Here is a 25,016-nt window from a genome sequence, read left to right on the forward strand (position 1 = left end):
TTAATATAACGCGATAAAATCCGTAAATGTAGTTTTATTTAAATGTCTAATATTCGCGTAAGTGTCAGAAATCAATAAAGTAACAGTTGCTTCAGTTTTTCTCTGGTGAATGTTTTTACTGTTTTGATTTCAACAGGTTTGAGCATCAAAGAGAAAGCATCAAAGGGCTGGACTTTCACAAGCAAACTGTAATTTTTTTGTTTACTTTATTGCTTTATATACATGTCATGGTTTAAATCGGTATAAAATAGAACCGAAAATTGTTCAAATTGATTCAGTAATTTTGTAGCCATCAATACAAAACAACATAATGTCGGTTAAAAAAGATGATCAAACCTGTCCTCTTCCTAAATTAGTAAATAAAGCAAGTCTTTTCAATCCAAATTAATTAAACAGTTTAACAAAAACAATTTATTTTCAAATGCCCCCAATCCTAATCAAGTAACCAAAAAAAAGAACAAACTCGTAAAATACGTTTTTCTATCACAACCTAAAAACAACGGTACCCTTCAGTTAGAATAAAAGTAAGGACTGAAACACATCACTATTATCGATAAGCCATTCTAGCTTGTCCAATTTATTTCGGATTAACAACCTTGTTAAGTATATTTGGAAATGGGTATACGTAATTGGAAAAATACTGGTTAGAGCTTAATACCTAGAAGTTGTGATACTGGTCTGCCCTTTTCAAAAACGATTTTCCCATCCCAATTTTGTAGTACCCTAATCTATGCTTTTCAAAAGGTGTAAATTAAAAATGTATGTACTTATACATGTTTAGTGTTGGATTGGTTCCAGAAATTATTTTACTACTTTAGAGCTTTATTTACTATTGTTTTTAGATGTAAAAAAAACTAATTGTAGATTGCATTTGAACCAATTGTTATAAACAAGCGCTAATCCCGCCGACAAACTGTTAATACGCAGTTTGGTGGGTTTATAAAATGTAAACTATGTTGGTACAAAATAAAGGTTTTTTTTTTGTACTTACTATCCTCAGTCCCTCACAGATTTTTGCTAATTTTAATGTGTGCACTGCACATTTGTTTGATGAGGGCTTGGTTCAGGTCAAGTTGGCTGTATGTCCTGCTTCAAGCTACTCAAAGACTTGTAAATATAATTTAAGAGAAACAGTAGGCCTAGAGACCGCCAGGGTTGCGAGATCTTTTGAGAGTTTTCACAGTATTTCTTAAAACCGTAAAACGTTGAGAACCAATGAAGGAACACGCAATACATCAAAAACCACAAAATTAACTTTAATCAATACAATGAAAAATTGAAATGGAATCTTTAAGTAACTAATAGCCACAACAGCAATATTTCCAAACAAAAATATTACTAAAACCACAAACAATGCCAAAATAAAAACAACAATTAAAAATAACCCAAACCGCGTTTTAACAATTTCTCCACGTCGCGACCGCTACTATAGGTTTGTTCCACCGTGCACCACTTAATTCGACGCGTGTGATGTACCAGAAATATTCTTTTGGAGTACCCACTGCAAACTTTTAGTCGGCCGATGGTTTATTTGGACTCATCAATCAGTATGAAGATGAATGGTTGTACGCATATTATAAAGATCAGGTTTTTAGCCGACTGAAAACTATCATTGAAATTAAAATTTTCTTAAAAAAAATCGGGGTCAACTATCGGCCGACTGTTTAGTCTGTAGTTTGCAGGTTCTCTTAATTCGCGTGTAATGTACCAGAAATATTCTTTTAACGTAAACTGTCGGAGACATGTTGTTACGGGAAGAATGTGATGACAATCCGGCTGTAGCCGGTTTCCGCAAGATTGATCAGGTTTCTGAACGTCAAATCTCTTTTAGCTGTTTTGATTTGGTGACCAAGTCTTAGTAAAAAATAAGGAAACTGAGAAGTTGATATTATATTCTCAGTATAATATTTAAGTTAATAAAATATTGAAATAGACAGCTTCCTTTGAAATCTTTTTCCTGAATGTGATGGATTCTTGTTTATTATAGTTCGGCCATTCAGAGAATGCGTTCCTGACACGTCGCGATTGAACTGACGACGTAACTACATTCATTGATTATTGATATAATAATGTTGTTTTAATGCTCCTCAATTGTTAAAACGGTAAACAACCAGCAAAAATATTTTTATCGTAACTGCAACGCCATTGCAAAGTTACGTCGTCAGTTCAATCGCGACGTGTCAGGAACGCATTCTCTGAATGGCCGAACTATAAATATTTGCAATTCAAACGATATTCAATTTCGATTTGCCAGTTGGCTTTCGCGTCGGAGGCGACCTATATAATTCTCCATTTTAAATATTTTTTTAAACTTAAACAATTGTTTGTTTAACATTCTTGATATTAACTAAAACAAACAAAAAACATGGACGTAAAATTTAAAATGTCTGCCACGTCGCGGTCGCCAACGCTACAATAGATTTGTTCCGCCGTGCGCCGTTTAATTCGGCGCGAGTGACGTGCATGAAGATATTTTTTTTCTTTTATAGTAAACTGTCCTGACACGGTGTCACGCGTGAGTCGTGACGCGGTCAGCATGACACTCGCACGCGTATTAGATGGAACGTTATTGAATTTGTGGGTGAAATGGATTTTCTAGGGTTTTGTGTTTGTTTTGAATGAAAATATTGATTAATTTGAAAATTGACGTATAATTCAGTATTACTGACTGAAATAGTACTGGTTGGTAGGTATTGACATTTTATTAGCAATCGTTTAGTAAATATCTATTTGCAATAACGTATAAACTTCGCAAACTTCGCAAACTTATTGCATTATCATAATAAGTGTGGACTACAAATATTTCATGCCCTAAATGAAACACATACATGTTTCAAAGCTTTGAAGCATAAATACTCATCATATCAATATTTTTTTCTGTTAAAACCAATATATTTGTTCAAACTTAGAAACAAAATTGAGAAAATATTGACCGACGCCCGCTTTGTCCATCGCACATCGCACGATACAATAAATAAACACGCTGTCAATAAATATAAGAAAAGAAAAATCCTCACTTTTTGTGCGTCTCGCAAAGTATCGGACAGCTGAGGAAAGTGTTCGGATATTATTTTGTTTGAAAATATAATGTTTATTTACTGTAATGTTAGGGGGACGAGATATTCTATCGACGTTACGAAAAGTTTGACTTGCGAAAAAAAAAGTCGATTGTAAAAGTTTCGTTGTTTGGGTTCTAAGATGAATAAACCTATACAATTTTGAATGGATCAAACGCTGCAGATTTTTTTTTTGAAGAAATGAAAAGTTATGTACATGAGTTTTCAGTAAGATCATGTTGAATATTATAAACGACATGCCCCCGGGGTAAATGACATCAGAATAGAAAAGAATAAAATGGAATTAGCAACACAAAGAGCTACGGGGACGAGACCTGAATAAATTTCTCATACATGACTTTTGTACCTTTGCCACAGAGAAATTAGTAGGAGCAGACCATGGATACCAAATGACTAGCGGAGGTGCCATAACGGAAAATCACCTAAGAAAGTAGCGCGCCAAAATGCGGGTGTGCGTGGGACGAGTAACTTAAAGGGACGAGTAAGTTCGCACTTTTACGCCTTCTTTGGAACCCGACCATTTTTTGTAATACCAAAATCGTTAGTTCACTCGTAACTGTTCATTTTGGCCACGCCCACCGTACGAATTTGACCTATAAGTAGGCGTAGTAGCTGCATTTTGGCATATCCACTCATCTTTTGTTTCTTCATGGAGCGGACCAACAGTGTTGTAAAAATAGGAGGTGTTGAACCAAGTGGTAGCAACAATTGTATACCCGGATATGTAATGGAATTATCATGCTATATTATCCGGGTGTTGCGTTGTCTTTCGGTTTGAATGGGACACTACATTTTGTTTTTTATGACGCTTTGTTGCAATATATGAAAATGATAGTTGCATACAATGCCTTGGTATCATTGCTTAATTGTTATTTTTTGTTAAATTGCAACAAAGGATCTATGATTCTTATTAATATCCATTTATCCATCTACTTATTTTTTTATCGCTTGAATATATTTCTAGTCTTTCTAAGTATTGTATATCAGTGTAAGTTTCGGTCGTTTTGTATCATTATACTGAAAATGGTATCGACATAAATTGTCCTCAAGTCAAGCAAGAACTATGATTTATACTTTTTCGCCTCGCGTGCACACCATTGTCTCACTCGTAACTTTATTCTACACTAACATCCACCCATGGTTCCACCCGCGATTTTAGGAAACGACTTTCCACACATAGATTAAAAGCAGTTTATCTGTTTTTTTTAATGAGCTATATTAATACAAAGTTTCATAAAAATCCATCCGGTAGTTCCACCATGAAAAGTACCAAATATTACTAATTACTATTATACTTAAAAAAATAATATACCTACTAAAAATCGTACGTACAACCTACATCCTAAAAAAACTTCCCATTTTTAATACAACTAGGATTAAATTCGCCTAACTTAAACTCGTAACATTTAGAATTTATTTCGCTAACCCTAGATAAGTCTAAAAAATGTGACACAAGTTTTATGAATACATTTTAATGAAGCTACGTTGTAAAATGAAAGAAAAATACTAGTTTGGTTTCTTTAGTACGATAGGTTTGTAAGCCGGGGGCTCGATGTTATTTAGTCAAAGGTTTATGTAAAAGTGGGTTAAAAGAATTATGAAGTATTTTTTCTTTGTTTGAAAAGTGATGTTAACTTGTAAAAAAGGGTTGGTTGAAGTATCGATATTTCTGATTAGGTATTATGGTTTCCATGGCAACAAAGGATAGGTTTGTTTTTTGCACTTTATTGCTTTTATTAAAAACTAGCTGTTGCCCGCAACTTCGTCTGCGTGAGCAATATAGAATCGTCAAAATACTATTTATCCCGTAGGTGCATTCTTTCACGTGACAGTATAATTAGGATTAGCACTTAGCAGTCGCATAGATTCATTGATCAAGGTTGTGTTGCGGATGTGACCATTTATCTAAACAAAAGAAGTAAAGTTTGTGACGTTGTTCAGCCAATTTCTAAAATTATTACGTATGGTGCGTAAGTAATTTTCACAGGAAACAGGTATAATCTATGTCTACATGCTTTGAGTCTGACAAAGCTGTCATTTGTACATTTTCTGCAGCTGCTGCGACTAATCAGAAGCCAGAAAGTCTGTCAGTCTTACCATAATATGGATATCGTCTTGTGTAGTTGACTGGATTGTAGATAGGTAGTCGCTCCAAGCAAAATATTGGTACTCAAACAGATTCGGTGACTGGAAGCCAACACCAACATAGTTGGGGAATAGCTGGATGGATGATAAAATGAGTCATCATCATCAGCAGGCGCATAGGGTAGGATAGTTTCACTTACTCATGGTAAGGCTGACCCCACATTAGGCGTGCGCGATCCTCGGGCGTGTGAGTAGCGCGGGCTTCGCGAGCGCGCTGCGTGAACGTCGCGTTTTGCTGCCCTGCGGCATGTGTGAAGAGTGCAAGCGACGCGCTCGCGGCGAGCACGCGGCGCTCGAATTGCGTTCTTACCCCTTCGCCTGCTATCCCCGCCGCCCGCTAAAAGCCTTAGCAGTTAAACGTCAAGGAGAGCGGCGCGCGCGCGCCGCGAGCGCGCGGCAAATGCCGCAGGGCAGCAAAACGCGACGCTCACGCAACGCGCTCGCGACGCACGCGCGGCGCCCGCGCTACTCACACGCCCGAGGATCGCGCACGTCTAATGTGGGGGAGGCCTAAGCCGGGACTCCACCGAAATGTTTGCATTAGTTCACGAATAGGCAAAATGTACGTATCTGTGAGAGTCCACTTCATGTGTTCGTACTTGAAACCTGCAGTTTTGCCAAGATTTTCAGAATGTACACTCGCAATTTGTCATTTCTTGGTGGAGCCAGCAAATCAAAAGAAACAAGTGTTGTATACTGTGCGTCACTACCGCACACCGGGAAAATTTCGCTCTTGCGGAGGACGTTTATATACCATATTTTGTGTCACACGTAAACAGGACGACAGTAAGTATCCACCGAAACACTTTCAAAGATCTGATGAACGAACAAATCAGACCTGACTTGGTCACCTGGGGCCAATCAGAGCTCTATGAAGCGATAATACGCTTTGGCTCCTACTGTTATTGTGGTTTCTGAAAATTTATTCACCTCATTCAACGATGTAATTCTGATGGTACTATTAAGAACACTTGCTTAGCGCAGAAGCTGACGTTGGCAGGTCAACTCTTTTGACTTCTCGAATAGGATACCATTGGTTTTTGTGCAATGCACACCATTTTCTGGATTAGGATAGGATATAGGTGGATAGGATTTGCAACAGAGAACAATTCTGTCTTTGTGATTAAATGACATCAAACGTAGTTTTATATAAAAGGTGTTTTTTAGGGTTTTTAGACTTGGCTCGGGTCTTACTGAGACTGTTCGTAATCGTGAACAGTGTATTTGCGATCAGAAGTTGAAAGTAAGCATGTCTCTGGTATGCGGCGCGTAATTTGTACGTTTTCAGACGCATAAAGCATTTTACGTGTGTATGGTATTAAATAGAGAGAGCTCCCATTTCTTATCTGCACTTTGTATCTGGGCTTGTTTTTAAAGCTACAGAATCCTACATTACCTTCCTCACGCTTAGCAGCGCTTGCGAGAGATAGATCCTCATTTCTTCTAGGATTAAGTTTACATATTTTGCATCAGAAAAAATAATTAAGGTCTACTTAATACTACTCACTCAAAGTAATTTGTTTTAAGGCCACCACATTAGTGGAAGATAAGCTAAACTATGTTTATGAAAAAATCCTGATATGAACTCCATCTGTAACTTTAAATGATAATTAATTGTTCCACTAAAGTCATCATTTTTGACATAATGTTCAAAAAATAATTTAGATGGCACCGTTTTAAATTTGGCTGAGAACTATTAATTTTCTTTTCATCAAGGTAATAATTATAGTTGGATTTTGATGTGGCACGGCAAACTGACAAACACTATTGAAATGTCTATCGAAAAATTACTCTACGTGTTAAAATATGGTGAATTACGGAAAATACACAACTCCATCTGTTGAAATAATAATCCTCTATAAAGAATGTATGGTAATATTGTCATTTACCACCTCGCAAATCGCACTCTCTCCTTTGACAAATTTGATGTATTTTATTTACCACAGATGGAGCTACTTTAACCTTGGCTAAACAAAATTTTCATTTTTTTTTTCTTCCGAAGTTACTTATAAAAGTGTGATTTTCTGTGTAAAGATTAATAATAGGCCGATCAACTAATATAAGTACAACATTCAAATAGATTGCGTGTCGTAATATTTTACATCTTGAATTCACAAAATTAATCATATCTTTTGATAGAGTGAATCGATTTCGATGAAACAAAAACTAAATAATACCCCAAGTTACGTAGAATTTTTGTATATAAGCATTGTCTGCATTTAATTCGTAGATTTTACGTGAATCCCGAACAAACAAACAGATAAACAGACAAACAGACAAAAATGACAAAAATGATTGAAATGGGTTCTGTTAGTTATCCTTTAAAATGCTGGCTATTTTTTTTGTCAATTTCTTCAATGTACAAAAATTACTTTTCTACAGATTTATTATATGTATAGATCTGAATTTCTATGTGTATTGTGAATAAATATTTTTTTTAATAAATATTTCGTTTTTTAATATTAATAAATCAAAAAGATGTTAAAATGATTTTTCGACAAACTGTAACATTCAATAATAAATACTCAGCTTTTATTTAATTATGGAATAAACAACCAGAACAATTCATTTCCAACACTCGCTTTGAAAATGAGAGTTTCCAAGAAATTTTATTTGTAATTTCCACTTACAAATTCCTGGAACAATGATTAAATTATATTATTTTATTAAAAAAAAATACTTCTCGAATATGAAATACCAAAACAATTATAATTAAGTATCTCAGCCTTAGATTTGAGGCGAATTTCATTTGTTTTGTATTATTATTCCTATTTTATTTTGTTGTTGTGTTCATAGACCTATGTTTTTGACAAAATACAGATTTGTGCTATAAGTACGTTATCAACTTTTTTGTGACTTTAATTAGGTAATCTACGCAATTCTTAAAAAATCTGAATTTAAATTCATTATTTAATTTAAACTACAGTTCACGCCAATTTACTTTGCATTTCTAGGGGTAGCAATTTTACTCCTTTCCCTATCTAAAGACAGCTTCTATTGATTTCACAGTAGTCAAAAATATATTTCCGATACACTGAGAACTTGCGTGGGGCTTACTTCAATGCAAATGTAAAATTAACTAGCGTGAACATTATAAAAGTTTTCAATATACTGAAAACTACACTAACTTCTAAAATTAATTAGCATTAAGTCAATAATTGTGCAAAATTTATATACGTGACAATATTAATTAAACTAAAACCCGCACGTTAAACAAGCTAATTATCAAATTTGAAGTACAACTATATTATTATGAAAAGCAACGGTATTCAGATGCGGGTGCAATAGGCAGCCATGTTGGGAGTTCGTTTTCATTCGTCAAACTATTTAGGGAGGTAAACTTTATTTTGGATAGGTTGCACTACTGCTTAATGTATTATTTAAATTTTTAACTATTATAATTATTTTGCCTGTCTATCGAAGTCATGTACGAATAAATGGTGGGAGTTCGTGATATTGTAGAGATAGATTATTTAACTAAAATGAAAAGCCATTTTGTAGGGCTATATTTTATGCGATTATGGTAAATTATCCCGGTCCCGAATGAACTGCATGTCCATATAAAACTTGGTAAGTATCTAAATGTGAACCACAAAAATATACAATTTTCGCTCAAATTCAGTTTTAAATTAATATTAGGTACTTGATAGTTCACATATTCTTGTGTGTTTTTATTTTTTCCATTTTATCCATATTTTTAATTTCTCCAAGTTCAATGAATTATTCCAAATTACGTACAAATTTGTTCTACGAAAGCGAAACACAAAATCACTTTCGCATTAATATTAATTAAGACGGCTGACAAGTCGAAACAAACCTTTAAGTAGCTACTATTATAATGCGCGCCACGCACATCAATTTCAGTATTTGTGCGATACAATTATTATTGTAATAGATGCGTGATTAACATCATTGATATTCAAGGGAATCCAAGTCTAATCAATTTTCTTTCATATTCCTCCCCACTCCTTTACATACCTGCGGTTTAGGGTTGGCGTTACTTTGGTTTCCTGGTTTGGAAGTTAACTTTGAATTGTTTATGGCTTAAATATTTACTTAATAAACGGTTTAACTTATTTACTTGTTTTATAGACCAATGAATGAAGAAGAAGGTAGCAATTAAAGTTAGAAAAAGATTTTTTACTTTAAATTCGTTGAAAAATACAGCATAGAGTGTTTGTTTTTTGTGAAGGAATACACTTCGGTTTAAAGAGGTATTTCCCAGGTAACTGTGGTGAGAAAAACAGTTAGGCAGTTGCTAAATGTCATCTCTGCATCTGCATATGCTGGAAGCCGACCCCAACATAGTTGGGCTAGATAGAAGATGCATTCATCATCTGACTAGCTACTTCACTCTAATACATAGAAGCATTCTATAATTCATGAAATATCATTCATTAGTTACCTTTACAGTACAATCATCAACCAGAACCAACCCCATTCATAAATCCAACGCACACACAAAAACACAGCCGAACCTAACAAAAATTTACCGTTTCCATTTCTTAATTTGAAGTTGCAACACTGACAACCCTAGGTGCAAACAAGACAATAATTCACATTCTGCGACACATATCGAATAAGTAATTCTATAAAGTCAGACGTAAACCTGAGGGAATGGTGGAATAATGCAACACGTTGGACCGGCTTGGGAGTAGGTAGGAGTAGGAGTAGGTAAGGTAACGTAGGTTTTTGTACCCGGGTGGGAAAAAGTAGCTCGGTAGATTTGAATGGGTGAAAGAGTGTGTGTGGGTGTTTTGAATGGGTATATTTTTGAGTCGATGTAGCTTTGTATTTGTTTTGTATTTTTAGGTAGTACCTAATCAAGTTTCTAGAGTTACAATTTGTTTTTGTATGTTTTACAATTATTCGTACACAATGATATAAAATGTATGCACGTAAGCAATGCACTAGATAGATTGAAGGCTGTGACTTCCTTTTTGATCTTTGTTCCAATAGGTACCTAAAAGTAATTTTTCCTCCAAACACGAGGTTAAACCATGACGGTACTTCAACAGTACACTGTAACAACTGTGACAGAATCTTCAACGAAATCCAATCAATAAAAAACAAACGAAAAACAAATCAAGCTCATCTTAAAACTTTACAGAACGAACTAATAAAATAACACGTTTAAAAGTGTTTGTAGCTACAATACTAAGACAAAGGCGCACTGTTAAACAGCCAACTTCTATTTGCCTAACAAAGTTTCTAAAAGCTGCTATTTAACGATAAAGGAGTTTTATTGTCCGACAGTACTTTTACATTTCAAGTAGTTCTCAATGGAAGGAGATACGTAGTGTTTTGTGAACTGTTTTCAGAATTGTAGTTGTTAATATCTGTTGTAGTTGAAATGACGTCGATTGTTCAAACAATATACTGGGGGACTACAATTGGTTGTCTGTTAAATAAAGTACTAAATATACTAACCCCCGCATTCAGAGACATTTAATGATTACTTAAGTCACTCCATAGTGACAGATTCTCATAGAAATTCTGCACTAAGGAACGGCTTAAGTAACCAATAAATGACTCTGAGTGTGTCCATTAGTATACTAGATATTATTTTGGTAAACTATTCAGTTAGCTAGGTTCCATTTTATCGCAATATTATTGATTAATTCTTTATGTAATTACACATCCTAATGCTATTTATTAATTTTACATATTCCATTAAGACATTTCTATACGACCTTTTCGAATCATATCAAATCAACTTACTACTTACCAGGGTCCAACTAATATCATGAACAAAATTCATGAGAATCCCATAATGATTTCAAAACCTTTGATCCTGGAATCTGGCATTTAATTACATTTCCTCTATTAATAGGTTGGATCATAACGAGGTTGGTGGAAGCTGATGGATTCGAGTTCAATTTAACCGACGAAGTTGCGTTAGATTGCCGCGGTATGTTAATCAAACAGTTTGATGAATGTACAGTTAATGAAACAGGTATATAAGTAGGTATGTTGGGTCGTATGTTGATGATTATGTGATCATTATTTCTTATATTAAATTCACTGGGCAATTTATAATGCAGGAGTAATCTTGGACACAATTTTAAGAACGAAACGGAGGAATGGTCCTGAAATTCTATTAGAAATTTTCATTTAATAGAAGAATAATTCTCTGTGTCCAAAGACACTTGATCAATATTATTATATCAGTCAGCTAAATAATGAATGTTCTAATTGAGTTCTCTCCCAAGTCCTACAGGAATCACCTGCAAAGGCTATTTTTAAATAGTCATAACTCACTATCAAACAATAGAGAACAACAACGTATAAACTACAACATGGCCGTTCTAATCCACTGGCAAAGCCGAGCCGAAAACTTAGGCTAACATTTATCATAGCAACCGTCAGAAATTCGGCCTAAATCGCGGATGGTTGTCAAACAAAGTGACATAAACAGCACAAAAGGAGGCCCAATGGGACTACGTAGGACTACAGACGGGCCTAGTCCCATCGCGATGAAGGGTTGAAAGGTTTATTAAATACGTCGGGTTTATCAAGACTGCCGAATTAAAATACAATTTACGTGTATGTAACAATAATGTCGGACGTCCGTTCGCATTTGAGAAAGGTTCAAGAGAAGTGGGCAGTTAATTATATTTTTACGTTGCTAACTCAAATTTGGATGATAAGGGATTGATGGAGACATTATTCTGTTAGCTTGGATGTTTGTGTTTTGGTTTTAATTAAGAGAGTTTATTTTTCATGAGGGGGTTTGAGTGAGATGTTGATTTCAATTAACAATTAGGGGAAAGCAAGGGGAATGACTTACTGAATGGTCATTGTGGTTTATAAAAATAAATACTCTGAATATGTGTCACGTGTAACCATTTTATTGAAGTTGCCTCAAAAGTGCATCATCATGTAGCTTCGGCCCCGCGTTTGCCTTCCAAAAATCCCATACTTTGTTATATTCGTATCTTCAAAAACACAAGTTTATGCACCGGCAAAAGTGATGGTAATCACATAACTAACTGATAAAAGTTATGAACAATACTTAGTCATTTTCTACAACAATTTTCATAAAAACATAATAGCACAATTCAAGAAAAATCACGTAGATATTACGAAGAATTGAAAGCTTCATTCGCCTTTTTTCCTTTCACTCGGCGACAACTTTTTCTAGTAACTTCGATCAATTGAAAAATTCTAAGTACAATAGTTTTCCGTTAAGAACTAATAATGGTTGTCGGTTTAGCTCATTATTTGTGAAAGAAGGAAGCAATTCAAGAAGTATTGCAGAGTCGGTGCAACTAGTAAAATAAAAACAACTAAGAAAAATGCGGCCAATTATAGGAGAGTATAGTTCTCCAAGTATTGCGTTTTTGGTCTTTTATTTTAGATTTACAATTGTTGTTACACGAAGAAACTGGGGTATTTGCTGTATTTTTTATTATCTTGTATATCTTTTATATTAAAAGGCAAATCCTTTGAAAAGGCGATGAACAATCCATTTCAGTGTTGACTCAGATTTTTATGATGATGTTTTCCAGCAATGTACACCTATTTAAAGGTATATTGTTCTGTGAGGCCAAAAAATTCAAACGTGATATTAAGTCCAAATCTTTACAAGAACTAATGCGTATTAAAAACCATTCAGCAAAAGGTGCAATGACTCAAAAAACAGGTAAACACCACAACAAAAATAAAATCTTTAGTGATTCAACCGAACAAAAAAAAACAACTAAAAATAAAAAGTAAAAAACCTGCATTTCCCAAGGAGACAAACTACTAGACGTATTTTGCTGCGCCCCGATCACTTTATCGAGAACTCGAACGTCGCCTAAGCTTGTTTTTCTCGTACAAGAGCAAAAGTTCTTTGTGTACCGACCGTTTAAAAATCCATACTAAAATATTTGTCGTTCAATTTCCCGTATTTTTAATTGACCGAGTTCAACTGGCGTTTTATGGACGTGGAAATGGCGATGTTTGTGTGCAAACTGAGGACTGAGCAATATAGCAAAGTCCAGGGGAGAATTTTGTCCAGCAGTTGAGGATATTAAAATGAAGTGATGATTTCTAGAGGTTGGTAAAAGAACTGACAATATATTTGAAGATTGGAGTGATGGTCAAATCATGGACTCAATGTTATAAGGTTTGTAAGAGGAAAGGCAGTGGCCTTGACAGTATAATACAGTGATGTCCCCATGAGAGGATCATTGTGCGTGAAAGGAATGTCAGTTCTTTACTGACTTACGCCCAATCTGATTTATTTCAACGATCATATACTTAAACAGAAGAAAGAAAAGATAAACTACCTAAACGATGTTAGTCCTACTTAAGACAGTAATTTAAAAATAACCTACGGCATACAGCTATGTCCAAAATCAAAAACACTACTAAACGTATCAATAACAACACAAGTTACCTCACCTCTAACAAATACCAACCATTATCCAAACTATAGTAACCTACCTACCTAGCTTAGCGATAAGTACCCAATATAGTTCATGTTAATGCTGATAGTTTACTATAGCTCCGATATTCACTTACGACCGATATTGCCTCTAGTAGAGCACGGCCCAATAGAAGCAAAGATATGCATATGCATCCATCACGACATTAGTCTTGCTTAAGATTTAGAAAAGAAACTGTTTCAAAAGCGATCCATATTACGTCACCTCTAACACAAATACCAACCATTACAGCATCCCAACCTACCAACCCAGGACGGCGATAAGTACCCAATATAGTTCATGTTAATGCTAATAGCTTACTATAGCCCCGATATTCACTTAGACGATCTAACCGCCAAAACCACCAACATCTTTGACCGGTAATTAAGAAAGATCATCATCATCATCATCAGCCTATAGCAGTCCACTGCTGGACATAGGCCTCTCCAAGTGCACGCCACTGAGATCGATTTTCGGCTGCTCGCATCCAGCTCCGGCCAGCCGTATTAAGAAAGATGATCAAGGCGAATCTGATATATTTTGTTGTGCCTACTGTGATATGTTATCGATCTATGTTAATAATGCCTAAAACTGAAGCAAAGATATGCATCCATCACGACGTTAGTCTTGCTTAAGATTCATAAAAGTAACTCAAACTCATTAGATGACATTAAATGTGCTGAAAGCAATCCATATTACGTCACTTCTTACACAAATACCAACCATTACAGCATCCCAACCTACCAACCTAGCTAGGCGATAAGTACCCAATATTGTTCATGTTAATGCTAATAGCTTACTATAGCCCCGATATTCACTTACGACCGATATTGCCTCTAGTAGAGCACGCTTTTAAAATTCTCTTTAATCTGAAACCAAGTGAGGTATATTTTGTACCGGTGCTCGAAGCTTGTAAAGTGTGTACGTGAAAATTATTGTAACCGATTTCATGTGTAAAATGTTTTGCTGAATAATATGTGGGATGTTTGGTTTTATTCAAATTTTAAGTGGGTCATTGGATTCAATGGTGTTATTTTCTTAGATAGATATAAAATTGAAATAAATACATTTATTTTTTAGATTTACAAAGTTTAGCTGAATGTCGCGACCGATTTATGGAATCTAAGTGTTTATATAAAAATTACATTATTTTATTGAGGAAATGAAATATTTACATTAATTTAGAAAATAGTAAAATTATATACATTTATCTTACTTAAATAAAAATTAGTGATACTAAATGTAATATATAATTGTGAGGAAAAAATATTTATTTTATTTGCGTACAACTGGGTTTTAAAACCATTAAACCCACATTCACGCATTCAAACCAAAAAAAAAAACGGAACCCCAAAAACATTTTCAAAACCGAAAAATCAGCTCTTTGATTTTCATAGCGCGTTAGTTCACAAATTGCAATAAAACGAATGAAAACTGAAACATTTTCCGTTGCCTCTTCAAATTCTCAACCAGCCTTTTAACTTGAAAACTAAGAGTGCTGCACACTGCAAACTTTTAGTCGGCCAACACTTAGTTCGGGCTCATAAATCAGTATAGAAATTACTGGTTGCGGGCTGCAGGATTGTTCAAAAGAGTTACCGCGGCCCTGGTAAATAAATGGCTTAAGAAGGAACATGGTGAGTTTTAGTCAGTAAGAGTCTGACACTCCCTCATAGTGATAACCCACAGCATGGGAGGTGTCATTTGATGATTTCCCGTAAAAAATGGTGTCTTTAGAAACAAGTGTTTTGCCTGCTATAAGGTCAACTGTCAGCCAACTATTTAGTATCCAGTGTACTCTAAAACTGCACGTTTAATCCAACTGGTACAGATATATCAATATTTGAGTACTGATCCCACTTCGAGTAAAAGCCGGTACACTCGATATTTTGTACGTTTCAATTCAATTTGTTGAAATTCCAATATATTGTATTGTTTTGGTTGGTGAAAAAGCTCGGTTTTACGCTGCTGTCTGATTTGGTTACAATTTTAAATGAAATGTAAATTATGTCTTGTAATCTTGTTTTATTTATTTTTTGTTTGTTCTTTTGTTTATTTTAGTGACAAATTGTATATCAAGCAGTGACGCAATGTATTGTGTATTTTTTGTAATAAAATTTGAAAACATTTTTTGCATATAATTTATACGATATTATTTTAATAATTAATGATATTTAAAGTCTTTGGTAATGATATTGAAATACGTAGATTGAGAGTAACTTTAAATAGCTACTTATAATTATTAATGCTCATATGTTACAAATACATTATGGATTACATAACTGAGATAATAACATTATCAAGTTTCAGACGAAGTTTGTTATTACGAAATGAATGCATGAAATCTCAAACATTAATCATATTGAGTGACGTTCAATTATGAACCCGTTTTACGAGTACGAATGACGGTACTATTACGCTGTAAAGCTTTCTATTTTTATGAAAATAACCATGTCTTAGGCTAACATTGTATAATTTAGATTACGTTACAGTTAACGATGAATAAAATATAAAAAATGAACTTAACTATAAGTTCATTTAATGTACAACAGTAGCTGAAGTCTATTCTATCTATATCTATACATATAATAAATCTGTAGAAAAGTAATTTTTGTACATTGAAGAAATTGACAAAAAAAATAGCCAGCATTTTAAAGGATAACTAACAGAACCCATTTCAATAATTTTTGTCATTTTTGTCTGTTTGTCTGTTTGTCTGTTTGTCTGTTTATCTGTTTGTTTGTTCGGGATTCACGTAAAATCTACGAATTAAATGCAGACAATGCTTATATACAAAAATTCTACGTAACTTGGGGTATTAGTTAGTTTTTGTTTCATCGAAATCGATTCACTCTATCAAAAGATATGATTAATTTTGTGAATTCAAGATGTAAAATATTACGACACGCAATCTATTTGTCAAAACTGTACATTTGAATGTTGTACTTATATTAGTTGATCGGCCTATTATTAATCTTTACACAGAAAATCACACTTTTATAAGTAACTTCGGAAGAAAAAAAAAAATGAAAATTTTGTTTAGCCAAGGTTAAAGTAGCTCCATCTGTGGTAAATAAAATACATCAAATTTGTCAAAGGAGAGAGTGCGATTTGCGAGGTGGTAAATGACAATATTACCATACATTCTTTATAGAGGATTATTATTTCAACAGATGGAGTTGTGTATTTTCCGTAATTCACCATATTTTAACACGTAGAGTAATTTTTCGATAGACATTTCAATAGTGTTTGTCAGTTTGCCGTGCCACATCAAAATCCAACTATAATTATTACCTTGATGAAAAGAAAATTAATAGTTCTCAGCCAAATTTAAAACGGTGCCATCTAAATTATTTTTTGAACATTATGTCAAAAATGATGACTTTAGTGGAACAATTAATTATCATTTAAAGTTACAGATGGAGTTCATATCAGGATTTTTTCATAAACATAGTTTAGCTTATCTTCCACTAATGTGGTGGCCTTAAAACAAATTACTTTGAGTGAGTAGTATTAAGTAGACCTTAATTATTTTTTCTGATGCAAAATATGTAAACTTAATCCTAGAAGAAATGAGGATCTATCTCTCGCAAGCGCTGCTAAGCGTGAGGAAGGTAATGTAGGATTCTGTAGCTTTAAAAACAAGCCCAGATACAAAATGCAGATAAGAAATGGGAGCTCTCTCTATTTAATACCATACACACGTAAAATGCTTTATGCGTCTGAAAACGTACAAATTACGCGCCGCATACCAGAGACATGCTTACTTTCAACTTCTGATCGCAAATACACTGTTCACGATTACGAACAGTCTCAGTAAGACCCGAGCCAAGTCTAAAAACCCTAAAAAACACCTTTTATATAAAACTACGTTTGATGTCATTTAATCACAAAGACAGAATTGTTCTCTATTGCAAATCCTATCCACCTATATCCTATCCTAATCCAGAATGCATTGCAGGTGTGCATTGCACAAAAACCAATGGTATCCTATTCGAGAAGTCAAAAGAGTTGACCTGCCAACGTCAGCTTCTGCGCTAAGCAAGTGTTCTTAATAGTACCATCAGAATTACACCGTTGAATGAGGTGAATAAATTTTCAGAAACCACAATAACAGTAGGAGCCAAAGCGTATTATCGCTTCATAGAGCTCTGATTGGCCCCAGGTGACCAAGTCAGGTCTGATTTGTTCGTTCATCAGATCTTTGAAAGTGTTTCGGTGGATACTTACTGTCGTCCTGTTTACGTGTGACACAAAATATGGTATATAAACGTCCTCCGCAAGAGCGAAATTTTCCCGGTGTGCGGTAGTGACGCACAGTATACAACACTTATGTTTCTTTTGATTTGCTGGCTCCACCAAGAAATGACAAATTGCGAGCGTACATTCTGAAAATCTTGGCAAAACTGCAGGTTTCAAGTACGAACACATGAAGTGGACTCTCACAGATACGTACATTATGCCTATTCGTGAACTAATGCAAACATTTCGGTGGAGTCCCGGCTTAGGCCTCCCCCACATTAGGCGAGCGCGATCCTCGGGCGTGTGAGTAGCGCGGGCGCCGCGCGTGCGTCGCGAGCGCGTTGCGTGAGCGTCGCGTTTTGCTGCCCTGCGGCATTTGCAGCGCGCTCGCGGCGCGCGCGCGCCGCTCTCCTTGACGTTTAACTGCTAAGGCTTTTAGCGGGCGGCGGGGATAGCAGGCGAAGGGGTAAGAACGCAATTCGAGCGCCGCGTGCTCGCCGCGAGCGCGTCGCTTGCACTCTTCACACATGCCGCAGGGCAGCAAAACGTGACGTTCACGCAGCGCGCTCGCGAAGCCCGCGCTACTCACACGCCCGAGGATCGCGCACGCCTAATGTGGGGTCAGCCTTACCATGAGTAAGTGAAACTATCCTACCCTATGCGCCTGCTGATGATGATGACTCATTTTATCATCCATCCAGCTATTCCCCAACTATGTTGGTGTTGGCTTCCAGTCACCGAATCTGTTTGAGTACCAATATTTTGCTTGGAACGACTACCTATCTACCTATCTTCAATCCAGTCAACTACACAAGACGATATCCATGGTAAGACTGACAGACTTTCTGGCTTCTGATTAGTCGCAGCAGCTGCAGAAAATGTACAAATGACAGCTTTGTCAGACTCAAAGCATGTAGACATAGATTATAGCTGTTTCCTGTGAAAATTACTTACGCACCATACGTAATAATTTTAGAAATTGGCTGAACAACGTCACAAACTTTACTTCTTTTGTTTAGATAAATGGTCACATCCACAACACAACCTTGATCAATGAATCTATGCGACTGCTAAGTGCTATTCCTAATTATACTGTCACGTGAAAGAATGCACCTACGGGATAAGTAGTATTTTGACGATTCTATATTGCTCACGCAGACGAAGTTGCGGGCAACAGCTAGTTTTTAATAAAATGTTATCTTAGCAAAACTATGCATATCCAAAAACAACGATAAAATAAAATAACGACAAATAAAAATTAAAATTGTTATGTTTTCAAGCCCAAACCGAAATGACTGCACCTATTTTAAAAATCGAACTTTCTTTTTACATTTAATTTGTCAAAAATCCCATTCGATTTTCAAAAACGCTCTTTACAGACAACACGTCTACAGAATAAAAATAGAAAAAAAAAAAACAACAAAAAAGAGGTTTTATCCATAGAACGAGATAAAACAAGTGAGCTAGTTACTCAGGGTCGTTTGTCAAGTGTCGCGACGTAACGCCGACGAATGTTGACGTTGAAACAGTACAAATTGATTTCATTATTTTTGGTATGCTGTGTTTATGTCAAGTAAATTGTGTTTATTTTTCGATATTGCTCGCTTTGTTTCTAAATATTTGTTGAAGCTTTGTCTGGGTTATTTTAAGGTTAAAATAATTCGTGCTAAAAATAGATTTCGGAATACTTTACAGCTTGTAGATTCTACAAGTTTTGTCAGAGTAGGGTAACAGTAGAAAAGAAGTAAATAATGTAACAGAAATTCTGTATATTTTGTGTGCGGATAAATAATATAAAGGTAAAATAATTGTGAAACTAACTTCAAGAATAAGCCGATAATTAGCTCTGAAGTGTGACATACAAGTACCAGGCGCCCATAACTATCAAAAGCGGTTACCCATGATACAATGCTATCGATCCTACGCCCTTGATTCATTGCTCATTAATTAAGAGACGTTCTCTAACAAGTTCAATTAAAGGTATATTTTTTTCTAAAAGAGTGTGAAAGTTTCTACAACCCAAGAAGCGATTTCGGCCCGTCCAGGGAATCGAACCCAAGACAGCAGTCGCACTATCGATAATTAGACCAACGAGGCAGTCAATAATAAGCTACACAAGTACCAGGAGCCCATATCTATCAAAGCGGTTACCCACGATACAATGCTATCGATCCTACACCCGTGATTCATTGCTCATTGCTCATTAATAGGAAACGTTCTAGTAAGTTCAATGTTAAAGAAACTAGGTACCTACATATTTTTTCTACATATGAAAATGCAAGGGTACAATCATCGTGAAACTAACTTCAAGAACAAGCCGATAATTAGTTCTGCAATGTGACATGTAAGTACCAGGCGCTCATATCTATCAAAGCGGTTACCCACGATACAATGCTATCGATCCTACACCCGTGATTCATTGCTCATTGCTCATTAATAGGAAACGTTCTAGTAAGTTCAATGTTAAAGAAACTAGGTACCTACATATTTTTTCTACATATGAAAATGCAAGGGTACAATCATCGTGAAACTAACTTCAAGAACAAGCCGATAATTAGTTCTGCAATGTGACATGTAAGTACCAGGCGCTCATATCTATCAAAGCGGTTACCCACGATACAATGCTATCGATCCTACACCCGTGATTCATTGCTCATTAATTAACTGTACGTCGCGGAAGATGCACGCTTATGTCGGAGCTAACGATGCGGTCCTGTGACGTCATCGCGCTGAAGTTTATTGGACGGGTTGAGGAATGGGAAAATATTTCGCTGATGTACCACGCGGTTATGAAAGTCTTGGGAATTAATAATGTGAATTTTGAAAAGGTTTGGCCATAATACGGTATGAAGATATGCAAAAATAAAGTGTATCGAGTAAAACATGTTTTTGTTTTACTTTTGTTCTTAAAAGTTCTTTTAACTGTTAGGTTCTATGGCCATCAAAAAAAAAAAAAAAAATTAAGTCGCATTAAGAAGATTTCCTAGATATCTGTAGCAACTTTAAAACAGTGACTCAAATTGTGTCACTTCGATGTTGCTACGACAGCGTAGCGGGCAGACCGTAGCGAACAGTGACGTCATCGCGTCTACGGGTGACTACGTCGTAGTAAGTGTTAAAAGCTACGTATGTAAGTATAATCCGTCAAACATTTTTGTAATGATGTATTTATTAGAAGAAACGTTGTATAAGTATATATGCCCAATCGATCCATTTAGCAGTCACTCAAGGTTACCACGCTTGCGGAACACAAGTATAATCGGACATTGACCTATGCATGCCTGTCACGACCGCACCCAAATATTTATATTAGCGCCATTAAACCCGTAAGATGGAGGTCATTGCCTTCTCTGTAGGCTCTCGTAACGTGTCCCGCGCGCATGGTACGGTGTGCAACCAACCCCGCATTCTTGATCTGGCACGACAACGCATATTCTCTAGTACTCTAGAAGAATATACTATGTGGTACTTACATCTCTTCCATTGAGCAGCCACGTGAGGTTAGCAGGAGGATCAGCGGGAGGAGATGAGCACTGCGCTCTGAGGGAGTCTCCTGATGCATACCAGCCTTTTTCTGCCTTTATTGTTGGTTTCTCTGGAGGTAGTTCTGTGGACAAGGAGAGTATGAGTTAGTACGAGATCTAGGCAGTGCAAAATTGATCCTGACGGTAGTTTCTGCGTAATTAGAGAGGAAAAATGTACACACTAAAGCAACTGATTTTTAAGGCATGAGCCTTTTTTTCTCAACTGTTTGAAGGCAAGCATGATAATGTTATCTAGTTTTTTCAAGCAACTGACGCCAATTTTGTAATCTAGTTTAAAATACATGCTTTAATTATCATCAATTATTGTAAATGCAGTTGTTTTTATGTAATTTAAATATTAACATGAAAATTGAAATAGAAAAAGAACAAACATTCATGAAAATGTGTTTGTTTAACGGCCAAAACATCAAACAAATAATTACATTAATTATAACCATAACCCCAAAACTGCAAATATTTTATTTAAACATAACCTACTTAACCAGCTATTAATATCAATTTTATTTGAACCTCATCAAATAACCACAGATTCGACGAATCTAATATAATTATTACCATAACAGATAAACAACATAATTGATTCAAAACATTTCTTAATAACCACGCAATTGATTACATGTCTCCGCAATCGAGTAATCTGAAGCCCCCAAGCGAGCAATTACAGCAATCTAAACGTCCCCCAATTATAAGCACGGTGAAATATGGGGGAGTTACGAGGGGGAATCATTTAGGCCTCCGGGGTTAGAATGTGACACGAATTCCCTCTTTTCTGTGGATATTTCTACGGATAAGGTTTATTAAATTAGCCCAATGAGATATTAGTTCGTTAAATAATTAGTTACATTTACTTGTATGGGATTAGGTTGGTATTATTTGGTTATAGTGATTACGACTGTTAGTTGTTTGTCTTTTGTTTTCGTAAGTACATTTGCTTTTTTTTATTTGATTATTCACTCCCAAAGGTATGTGTAATGCTAGGTTAGTGCTTCGTTTAGCTTATTTTAGGACTCTTTGTTGCTATTTGTATCAATTTTTGCGTAACAGGAATTTAATATTTTTGTATTAACCAGCATCAAAACTAAAGAATGCTATTACTTATGTCATGATAAACATATATTTTAAGATACTACAATTTAACCAATTCCCAAATTGGGCTAACAAGATTTCTACATTAATAATAATCCTTTATATACCTTACAAACTTTAAACAACCCTACCAAAATCTCCCAAAAAGAAACATAAAACATGTAAAGATAGTAAATTCCTTTCATAATTTGAAACGAAAACCCACAAAGACATGTTTTATGCCCCAAATCCCGAATTCCGAGAAACCATTCCGTATATAATCTGTCTCATATCTCCGTTAGTCCACGGAGTAAGGAAAGATGAGCAGAGATGGCACAACGCAGGTAGGTCAGGCGCCTTCCAATAGGTCAAATTCGTACGCTTGGCATAACCAAAACGATGAGCTACAAGTGAATTAGTAAGGCGTTCGGGTTCAGTCAAGGATTTTTGGTGTTACAAAAATGATAGGGTCCAAAAAAGGCGTAAAAGGGCGAAAACGGTCACGTTCCAAGGTCAGATAGGCAGTCGCTTCTTGTAAAGCACTGGTACTCAGCTGAATCCGGCTGGACTGGAAGCCTACCCCAACATGGTTGAGAAAAAGGCTCGGAGGATGATGGATGATGAGTAACGTTCCTCACCCCCGCTCACCAGCATTTTGACGCGCTACTTTCTTAGGCGATTTTTCGTCATGGCAACTATTTTTTTAATGGATAATTATAAGATGACCCCTCTCACGTGGGTTAGCAGCGTGAGGGAGTATCAGACTCTTACTGACTAAAACCCATCATGTTCCTTCTTAGGCTTTTTATGTACCAGGGCTGCGGTAACCCTTTCGAATATCTGTCCGTTATGGCACCTCTGCAAGTCATTTTATTCTCTCTGGTTAGGTCTAAACTTGTGGAGTAAATCTGCAAACATTACGTGCTTTCAGCTAAGGTCGAAGTATTAGGCTTACGTATATACGTTTCTTGTTATAATACAAACATGTTACGTTATAAGTTACAGGTTGCGTTGCGTTGCGTGTAATGAAACTATATTGAATGGTTGGTGTATGTGCTGATAATTTGCTGGGTTATTTGTTTAGTGTTTTATTATGTTTCTTAGGGTTATGAAACTCTTTCGTTTTCTGTATGCTTTGGTTTATGAAGTAGACTCATACTTGGAATAAAAGCAAAAATATGTGTCATGCTGCATTTATTTTTGTCAACATCTCTAACTACAAACATACGATGAAACTTGAAGAGTCTAATGTGGTAAAAAAGATGACTGCCACTACAGTTAATTTACTAGCACTTCTTCACCTAGTGATTGGTCTAGTACTGCTTTTTATTAACTATGCAGGTAGATAATTGGAGCTTATTTTTACTTATGAAAGAAAGCTTGCTATGATAAAATTACTTTTACATAATCCTGCTTTCATACATCAAACCCAAAATTATCAGGCCAGATACATAATTTTGAAAATGAAAGAAAAATTATAACCCTACAGATTAAAACATTATGTTATAGCCCTATCAGATCTATTACACAATTAAGCAAAACCTTTTTAAATGACTTTACAGCCTTTTAATGTATAATTTAGTACCACCGGATAGAGATAAGATCTCCAAATTATGAAACGGTTATTTATTATCAAAAATTAATATAATACTGATTTCATTTTTACAGTTGTACTTACTGGTATTTACCTACAAGGATTTTGTCCCACGAATCAAAATCAAAATGCATATACCCATTCGAAATAAGGTAAAAAAAAACTTCGAACGTCAAATATGTATTATATGAAAGAGTACCTACCCAAAAATGTTTACCCGACAATCAAAAACATCCAATCTTAAATTATTTGAAATCAATATTTTCTAAGATGAATATACATACATCACTTTTATAAGTCAATTTATTTTAAGAACACTGCGATATAATGTAATAAACTTAGATATTTTTTTATACACAAGTTTATTGCGTATCGTGAATGGATTTCAGATTATATTAAAAAAATAATAGCATCGATACTTTGTAGAACATATTGTACCATCAACAACATTTATATTTTTTCTCAACAAATGTGTCTATTAACCTCGATATCGCTTACTAAAATCGAAAATAACTCTGTAATGATATCATTTTCGATACGCAACAAATTCTAAATGTATTTACAAAATATATTTTCATTTAGTAGCAGGCGTTTGATATGATATTTTGTTAAAGAAAACCTTTATGATAGAGAATCATAACTATTGTCTGTGGTTCATACAATTAATACTAGATCTAATCTCGACATCGGTACATAGTTTTTTAGCCGCGAAATAATGACAGAAACATTGTGCATAATATTTTGCATTATCTAAAACAACCTCTAATTGCTTGTATGTCACTCATTATAAAACAATCGAAAATCAATTGCGTCTCGCGTATGTCTGCGCTCCAACATCATCCATCCTCCGAGCCTTTTCCCAATCATGTTGGGGTCGGCTTCCAGTCTAAACGGATTCAGCTGAGTACCAGTGCTTTACAAGAAGCGACTGCCT

At 35.3% G+C, this 25,016-nt stretch overlaps 1 protein-coding gene across 1 annotated transcript in view; it reads right to left on the reverse strand.

Moving 5' to 3' along the window:
- LOC124630675 (cell adhesion molecule 3-like) overlaps positions 1 to 25,016 on the reverse strand; it is a 234,441-nt gene that overhangs the window by 56,416 nt on the left and 153,009 nt on the right. Inside the window, exon 4 of the mRNA XM_047164639.1 lies at positions 21,352 to 21,485. Coding sequence (XP_047020595.1) covers positions 21,352 to 21,485 — 134 coding nt within the window. The remainder of the gene's footprint in view (positions 1 to 21,351; positions 21,486 to 25,016) is intronic.

This window comes from Helicoverpa zea, chromosome 5 (genome assembly GCF_022581195.2).
Source record: "Helicoverpa zea isolate HzStark_Cry1AcR chromosome 5, ilHelZeax1.1, whole genome shotgun sequence".
Classification (NCBI taxonomy): Eukaryota; Metazoa; Arthropoda; class Insecta; order Lepidoptera; family Noctuidae; genus Helicoverpa; species Helicoverpa zea.